The sequence below is a fragment of the Bradysia coprophila genome (assembly GCF_014529535.1).
Source record: "Bradysia coprophila strain Holo2 chromosome X unlocalized genomic scaffold, BU_Bcop_v1 contig_12, whole genome shotgun sequence".
In the NCBI taxonomy this organism is placed as follows: Eukaryota; Metazoa; Arthropoda; class Insecta; order Diptera; family Sciaridae; genus Bradysia; species Bradysia coprophila.
This window is the reverse complement of record NW_023503293.1, coordinates 293726-303171: the sequence shown is the minus strand read 5'-3', so window position 1 is coordinate 303171 and position 9446 is coordinate 293726. Positions and strand designations below refer to the sequence as shown.

The following is a 9446-nucleotide window of genomic DNA, read 5'->3' as shown; positions in this document are numbered from 1 at the left end:
TCGAATCCGTTCTTTTGATCTGCAAGTTATATTTCAGCAAAATATTTTATTAGTCTGCAATGTAGACACCACTGCAAACAGCTTGTCGTCCCTCGACTCAAAGTCATGGTCTTAGAAATACAAGTCACTCATAATATGTTCACGACGATTGAAAATGCATGAATGTATGACCGCAATCAACACACTTCAAGCATGAGTGGTACTCTAAATAGAGTACTGAAACGGAACAGTGTATCAAACAAATTTTAGCACTGTAATAAATCTGGATTCATTTTCCAGACAAAGTAGTACTCTATTTGGCATCTGTCACCCGAACCTCCTAACCTTTTTTGCTTGAAGTTGGTTGCCGCAATGCATTAAAAAGTTCCCTAAAACCTTTTTAATCGACGGAGAATTTATTTCCTGAGACTAAGTAGGACAATGGGCTATTACGAATGAAGAAACGACCAAGGCTGTATACTTTATGGAGGTCACGCAGATGCAGCTACGCGGGTTACACACCACGTTTCATACAAAAAATTCACCACGCCATACAAATTCAATTTTGGTGAATTTGTTTCTATGGAAAAGGTGTGTTCCCGCGTATATAATAAAATGGCGATCTGCGTGACCTCCCCAAAGTATACAGCCTTGGAAACGACGTACAGAAAAAGAAGAAGAAATCGTATTTGGCTCATCTTGTTCTTACGTTAACAATTACGTTCAATTTTCGGTGGTGATTACACATATATGTTGCGTTTATTTAGTGTGTTTTATATTTTAAATAAAATCACCGTTGAAAATAATGGTAAGTTGCCGGAGAAACAGGTTTAACATTGTGCCACTGATTTTATACTGGCGTTCAAAATTTTGTTTGTTAAAAAAAGCTTGTTGATCCGTCTTAAAAAATTTTAATTATTGTTTATTTGACTGCTAATTATGCTTAAAATTATCCCATATAAGTTTTTTTTGTTGAACTCACAGGATCGCTGGAAACGAAATGCCCCCTAACTATATAACGGACTGATGATGTTAGAAATATTCCTAACCGAATATTTTAAAGAAGAGAATAAAAAAAATATTCGAACGGGGAATCCTGCAGTGCCAGACTGGGCTACCAAAAGACCTATCGGAGAAAGGTCCATGAAATCTATGAAAAACCTATCAAAAAAGGCCATTTCGGGAAATGCCCGAATTTCCAGTATGTCCAGGCAGGCACTGAATTCCTGAGCAAAAGTTCGCTAAGTCCAAAAATGTCGATGTAGTTAACTTGGATCTATTTCGAAAAGAATTTTTTGTCTGACTTCTTGGTAGTTCCTTGTATAATAAAAGAAAATTTCAAGTGACGTTTACGGTCAAAGGCCTGTCAATACATTAACTGTGAATTTATATCAATAAGATCAAGACAACCGAGAGTCCCTGTGAGTTTTATTTTCTCTTAAAAAATTAACTTTGAATATTAGCAAACATCCGAAATAGAGCATAAATTGCAAAGAAATGATAACAGATGGCAAAAGTTACATGGACAACTAGTTTTTAAAAACGTTTTTGAAATCATACCTCTCAAGTATAATGCTATGGTAAAAACAGTTTCAACATTGACTGATTTACGTTGGATTCAAACCATAAGGTTAAACCATAATGCTTCTTGAAGCTCGTAAGTAAGCCAATTTCGTAACTTTTGACATTTCGCCCATGCCCATACATTTTATGTCAAAAGTTTACGAAATTGGCTTACTTACGAACTTCACGAAGCATAATGGTTTAACCCTATTATGAACTAGAGATAAACCATAACAATCGAGTGCTCGGAAAAAGTCATGATTGACCTGACCTGAACAACCTATCAAATAAAAAGAATAGTAGAAGCAAATTGGCAACAAAAAGCAACGGATCGTTCATAATGGAAGGAGATGGGGATGGCCTACATTCAGCAGTGGCTATATACAATAGTTGAATGCTAAGAAGTGTCTTTTAGTATCGGCTCCGACTAACCACAGATTTATCAAAGACTTAATTTTTAAAGAAATTGTGAGCAAATTTGCTGATTATTAGTGTCAAGGTCTTGATCAGTGTTAAAAATAGTTTCCCACCATTCTTTCAAAATAACTAAATATTGATGGCCGATCGGGTTTGATAAGGTTTGATAGGGCCATACCGGCCACACAAACGCTGAAAAATGGTATAGAAATTTTGTTTCCGTCATGTTGGTTTTAATACACACTGCAACGCTACCACAGTTTGTTGCAGCGGTTGCAGCGCCTTTCAAAAAGTCCGGTATTCATATCGGTATACAAAATGTTACCAGTGTTTTGGAGTTTCGAATAATTTTTTTTTATAAGAAGCAGATAATTATTCACTGCAGGACTCTTCTAAAAAGCAAAAACATTTTTAATGTTGGAAGTGTCGAAATTATGTAATTTTTGTCAATCATAGATTTTTATTTAATAAAAAAGGCGAGAAATATTTTGTCACCGAGTGAATTTCAAAATGAACAATTGAAGTGTCATGGTGGTATTATATTGAGTGTCAAAAACATTTATGTGTGTTTCAAACTTGTAAAAGAAGTTGATCTTTAGCGGCATTGGTTCATCATTTTGTTACATTTAACTAAACATTATTTCTTGCACGAGTTAGTGCTCACAAAATGCGTGTAAAGCAAATCAAATATTTAGCGAACAATCAATTAGAATAAAAATATTTACAAGAAACAAAAACTCTTCGAGAAGGATTGACGTGAGCCGAAAATATCAAGTTCCGGAATTTTGAGTAAAAAGCTGTAAGTGTTTGTATACATGGTATACGTTTTCAATCAATAAACATTTTTTTCCTTCAGAGCAAATTTGGTTAGTCCGACCAACGAATTTTTTTTTTTCGTACCCAAATCGATAGTCCCCGAATGCGTAAACATTTTCATCATTTTCATAAACATTTTATAGATTCGATCGATCATGACCGTGGGTGAAGAGGACGAGCCTCCAGCTCGTATCAGATGCTTTTTCGATATAAATTTGGGAGGTTTACCAGCTGGACGCGTGGTATTTGAACTGTATCCGGACATAACGCCAAAAACTGTGGAAAATTTCCGAGCATTGTGCACCGGCGAAATGGGTATTGGCAAGATAACAGAGAAACCGTTGCACTATAAGGTAAAGTTGGTGAAATTTAAGATAAAATTCAAAGTTTTGTTTGATCAACAATACTAATATCGTAAAATTTCCATGGTATAGGGTGTTGTGTTCCATAGAGTGGTCAAAAACTTTATGATCCAATCTGGCGACTTTTCGGCAAATAATGGCACTGGTGGCGAGTCAATATATGGAGGAACATTTGATGGTAAAAATTGAAACGAAATATTTGGTCTATGGTGGTTGATTGAAAGCTCGGTACTAATTTTCCGTTTTTTTCTCCGTTTCGATTGATTTTTGCAGATGAAAATTTTCAACTCAAACACGATAAACCATTTTTGTTGTCGATGGCTAATCGTGGCAAGGGAACCAATGGTTCCCAATTTTTTATGTAAGTATGGTGTGTATGAGTGAAGGATAGAGTTTCTTCGTTTTGTTTCAATTTTTTCTTAAAGTCATGTTATGTCGGTGCTGTTAGTACTATTGAATCTTATCGTCAAAGTCTGTACATTTAATTCGAATTCACCAGCACGATTCATTAAAAATTACTGCCGTTGTCGTAGCAACAACATTCGACAATTCAGTGCATTGTCGACATATGACTGACATTTCTCATTGATCAGGTCAGATTTCTTATTATTAAAATAATTATTTGTACTTGTTAGTGCACAGTAATGTGCATGCCGCTTTGTTCATGCATTTGCATTGCTTGATTACGTAGAGCGCAGCACCTATGTGCTTCCACATTTTTATTTTAACGAGTGGGAATAACCTATGACGTCCATACGCAGTAACAGAAAAATACTTTTACGCAGAAGATTCAACAGGAATGCATACGTCATACCATGACCCTCTTTCTATAAACTTTATGCTACTGCAAGCTCGGCCACAATCAATGAAATCTTTTGATTAATCTAAGAAGAAGGACAAGATCATTCAACACTCCTAAGAAACCACGAATTTCTTCTAAAAACGCTAGACGTCCAATAAATCACTTCCTCCTTATTAGTCGTCTTGTTAGTTTTTCGAACAGTTGTAGTAGGGCACTTGAGTCAACCTTTGAAGAAATGAATTTTAAGAGTTGAAACCTCACGTGACATGACTTCCGCAAATACTAACAAAGATCCTACTGGCAAAGATTCGCCATTTATGTGAAAGTTTGGTACCGGCAAGATAGGAGGATATACAATGCCAGCGGTAATCATTAAACGGAGAATTTATTGCGGGGTTTGAATTTCAAATTCACTGAAGCCTCAATTAATTTTGATCCTGACTAATCGCCACAATACTTTCTTTGAACACCTGCGGGAAATCCGATTTGTTCGTTACTGTTCGGGGGAACTAGTAACTTAGATTGAATCTATGAAATTCTCGTCTATGAGTGGCCTTTCCGTGAATTTCGCATGTAGAAATAGCCACTAATGTTGAAGGCCTTAAGACGACTAAATTTATGATTCAAAATGTCAGTGGATGTACTTAGCGTAGTATACCGTAGAACGAGAGAAACATTCTTCTCGTTTAGACTATTCGGAAAAAATGAGACCAGAGAACATGATCTGCACTTTCTAGTTACCATGCTACCTGTACGTACAGTTAGAGACAGTGAAATTTCAGCAAGCATTTGCTTCAGCTGTTTTTCAGCTGTTCCACACATACAATCACAACTGTTTATACTTTTGCATACGGTTGTAGCTGCTGGTAGTGGTACATCCGAATGAAGACGTATAAACAGTACAGATTGTTTGTGCGGATCAGTTGAAAAACAGCTGAAGCAAATGCTTGCTGAAATTTCACTGCCTCTAACTGTACGTACAGGTAACTATTATTTAAATTTCTTTAAACAAATGTCACATAAAGTCTTCCTGAAATTGACATACAGGCTTCCTGTAGCCTCCCAAACTCCTAAAATCGGTTTACAAATCTCCCAGATGCCTGATAATAGGGTAAAACTACCTAATATGTACACCTATTGTAATACGAACCTTCTATTGTCTCTTTTCTTGTTCGTTCGAACAAAAGGAAAGACAATAAAGGGCTCATATCTCAGTAGCTGCTCGTATTGATAGTATTACCCTATGAACAATAATAATTTAGTCATGTCCTTTCTTCGCCATAATTCTTTGTCAGTTGATTTCATGTTGTAGCTGAGCTTTAAGTCGTTTTTCATAAATCATTTTAACTTTGGGAATACAAAATCTGATCGTGTGCAATTGTGGATTTTCCAAATTGTTTGCCATTTTACAAAAAAATAAAATAAAATCAAAAACCAAATCTAATTTCACGACAGAATTTGCATTCCCTCTCAATGAAACAAAAATTGATGTAAAAGAAATTGTTGTTTTTCGTTAAGAGAACGAAGATAAAAATAAAAGAAAAAAAAATATTTTTACGTATAGTGTTCGTTGATGAAATTTAAAAAAATTACACGGCCACAACACAAGTCCGAATTGAGTGAGTCGCTCGTAATTTTGTGTAGAGATCAATATGATGTTGACTCCTCTCCTTAGCCACATAAAAGTTAATTTGGGATTTGAGCTGTTCTGATCATTATGTTGTTCTTCTTTATTTCATTGTAGTACTACACAACCAGCGTCTCATCTTGACAAGTAAGTTCATTGTGACTGTACGATCGATTGGGATTTTTTTTTTAACTTTTGTTCCTTTTTGATTGTTGCAGTATTCATGTTGTATTTGGTCATGTTGTGTCTGGTCATGATTTAGTACGACAAATTGAACAACTGCCGGTTGATAGAAATTCAAGACCGTTGCAAGATGCTGTTATAAGCAATTGTGGAGAGCTGGTGCGCCAAGTCAAGAGTGAGTTGTTTTCATTTTAAAAGACATAGGACTGAGATTGTGATAAAGAACGCAGCGTTGGCTATATGTAGCATTCATAATCCTTAATTTTTATCGAAATCATTGAAAAATCGGGTACGACGAGCATTGATAAGCTCTTTTTCCCCATCATTTCAGCCAAAAAGGATAAGAAAGAGAAAAAGAAACGGAAGCAAGAAGATTCGTCAAGCTCAGATGATGAAGATGAACGAAAGAAGAAAAAGGATAAGAAGAAGAAAAAGAAGTCCAAGGACGAAGAGTAAGACTATATCCCTAATAAACATTCAGTCCAAATTCAGTGTGATAGCAAACGTTTCACCATTTTAGAAATGATAAGACGACAGTCGATCCGAACGAAGAGCATGAAGAGGGCGAAATTGATGACGAAGATGTGCACCCCATGGTAAAAATCACAAAAATTGATCCAAAGGATATTCCCGAAGTTTCAAATAAGTTTTTGATGCGCGGTAACGGTAGTGGTACTGAAGCAACTAAAGATGAAAAGGAGGGAAATGTTAAAGATAAAGAAAAGGACAAGGACAAGGATCGTCGCAAGGACAAGGACAAAGATCGGAGAGATTCGGGACGCAAGTAGGAAATTTGTTTAACGAACCGATAGTGAAGGGAGAAAGTAATCTTTTTTCTTGTTTATGTTTTAGCTTCGGATGGTCTAAGCGCCGTGTACCGTTGTCTCGAAGCGGACGCGCTATTAAAGGACGAGGTGTTTTCGTAAGTAGACTTTGTTTTCAACCAATTAGCAGTGCTCTAACATCATATTACTTGCAGAGATATCGCACGCCGTCACGGTCCAGAAGTCGTTCACGAAGTGTTACGCCGCCGCATTGGAAACAAGCACAAAAACGAACCATCAAGTTATCTGATTTAGAAGTAAGTTTAAAAAATGAGTGTACCTGTGCGCGTACCTTGTTGTGGACAAGTTTATGAAACTGTGACCAATTGTGACTGTAGAATCTCAATGTGGAATGGCTGTAAGAAGTGCGTAGCCTAACACTTTTCTCTTTCTTTTCAGAAATCTGAAGAAGATAAGCGACTTCGTGAAGAGGAAATCAAACGTCGTGAAGCGGAACGTAAAAAACGTCATGAAGAAGTGGCTCGTGTGGCAAAAAAATCGTTTTTCGAAATCAACCAGGAAAACTCCTATTCGAATGTTAAACGGGATGCCAAGTCATTTGCAGAGAAGGAAGATGGTGAAATTGACACCTCAGCTAATATCAGCTCCAAAGACGTGAAAACAGATGATGAGACACGGTTCAGCGAAGCAGTCGAGGCAGTCGACATGAATGCATTGGATTATGAAGATGGAGAGGAGAATGAGGATGCAGTGGGCAATAAAAACAAATCCGAATCGATGGCTCTTGCGTTCGGTGTACAAGTGAAACCAAATGAAATTCCACCTCGTAACGAGAAAGAAAACGACAGCAAGCGCAAGAGAGAATCAAATTTGAATGGCGATGAGCGATCGAAGGGTAAAAGGGATGACAAGCGAGACAGAGATACTCAACGTTCCAGACACGATTCAATGCGTAAAGGTTCTCGTCGATCCAGATCCAACAATCGGTCGAGAAACTCCCCGGCAAGATCAAGATTTGATCGAAATAACCGCGGTGTAGATCGTTCTAGAGGGGCTGGAAGAAACCAAGACAGACGACGTTCTAGAACATCCAGGAGCTATGATCGCTACGACCGAACTCGAAAGCAAAGCAATGAACGTCGTCGTTCACGCGATCGTCGACATCAGCGATCTCGTTCTTTATCTGAGAGAGATAGATCTCGGCCGCGGGAGGTCAGTAGCCGTCAGGACACGAAGCCCAGATCACGTGATCGAAACAGATCGCATTCAAAACATCGCTCTCGTTCACCATACAAGTCTCGGCGTGACGATAAATCAAAATCTCGTTCTCCATCCCGATCTCGGTCAAAGAATAAACGCGAAAAATCATCCGAGGAAAACACTTCATACAATGAGAGAGAACGAATTAACAAGGAAAAAATGATGAAACGCGCCGAAGCCATTTTGTTGCTAAAAGATCACATGCGAAAGGAGATTCTCGAACAGGAGCGTCGACAAGCCGAAAAGCAGAAACAGAAAGAGGACATGGAACGGGCCGAAGCTGAAAAGGAAATTGCTCGACTGGAGAAAATCAAGCAAGAAACATTGGACAAGCTTAAGGCACAAGAGATCAAGCAACTGGCCGCCGTCAAGAAGGTGTTAGAAGTGGTCGTCTCTAGCGTTAGCAGAAAATCGAGACGGTCGAGTAGCGAAGACTCGGATGATGATCGGGAAAAACGAAAGAAACGCTCCGATCGACGTAAGAAAATTCGCTAATAACCAATTATCTGGCAAATAAATGAACGTTCAAGTAGAATGAGAGAGAAATGTGAGTTTGTTTTTTTATTCTTTATTTCGATTCTGAGAAAATATTTCCGAGAGCATTGCGAACAGCGTCTTACAGTTAGAATGTTTTAAGTTTGACTCTACCATTGTTTTATACCATTTCCAACGGAAAGAAATGCTGAGCACTAAGCACTGCTAAGTTCTACAGTGGGCGTTAGTGAAATTTAGATGTGAATTTGCTTCAGCTGTTTTTCAGCCTAAACCCCAATGTACGCGCAAATCTGCAATGTTTGAATTTTCTCGTTTATATAGTTCCTCCAAGCTGCATCCAGAAAGAGTGTCGTAAAGCTCTTGATATTTGACGCGATTGACTTTGTGTATGAAGATTCTGTTGAAACCATTACTGGACCAGTTCAAATTGTGCGTAAGGTTCTCTTGGACGATCCTGCGAAATAGAATGGAGTGCATAATTTTGACATTTTTACCACGGCTCTCACTACAGTAACCAAACCATACTCCGTCCAACTGAATCACCTTTGTTTGACTTCTAGTTCCGATCGACACTACCTTAAAAAATTTGATTTTTATTTTTCAAAATTTCAAATAATATTTTGCTTTATGAGCTAAAGTAGGTTACATGCAGTGATTATGCTGTCCTCCTTGACGCTTCAGTTTGAGAACTTTCTTCCTGATAATTTCTTGTTTCAATCAGTTTTGTTGCTTGTAATAATTACAGTCTATTTCTCTTAAGCACATCTTTTCGGGATTTTAGAAGCTCCTGCTATAGGGCCTTCTATCAGTTTGTGTATGCAGTATGGCAACCATATCCATAATATCCACACAAAAATTGCGTGGAGAGTAATGGTTTCCCTAGAGTGACAAACTCTAAAAAGTTTTGAATATTCGATTGTTGTATTCCAGGATTAGTAGAACGACACCGGCTACAAGTACCATCTAATTACGAGCCGTCTAGATCAAAATATAACGTTTTGTTGACATAAAAAAAATATTTGAGTCACGAGCCTCCAAACAAAAGACTTTGGACGGCTCACAACCCTATAAAACATGTTTCCAGTTTCTAGTTTTAAATGATTTGAGATAGACATTGGGAAGAAAAATTTCAATTACGAGCTCTATATTCGATTCCC

General features: G+C 37.6%; 1 protein-coding gene across 1 annotated transcript; it reads left to right on the top strand.

Annotated features, from left to right (window-relative positions):
* Positions 1-2238: 2238 nt before the first annotated feature.
* Positions 2239-8340, top strand: LOC119067483 (peptidyl-prolyl cis-trans isomerase G). The gene is made up of 11 exons (XM_037170484.1): positions 2239-2758; positions 2919-3128; positions 3210-3315; positions 3411-3498; positions 5684-5713; positions 5785-5924; positions 6081-6201; positions 6270-6533; positions 6602-6671; positions 6729-6830; positions 6973-8340. The coding sequence occupies exons 2-11, from the start codon at positions 2931-2933 to the stop codon at positions 8287-8289; spliced, it is 2436 nt and encodes an 811-aa protein (XP_037026379.1). The 5' UTR covers positions 2239-2758; positions 2919-2930; the 3' UTR covers positions 8290-8340.
* The last annotated feature ends 1106 nt before the right edge of the window (positions 8341-9446 follow it).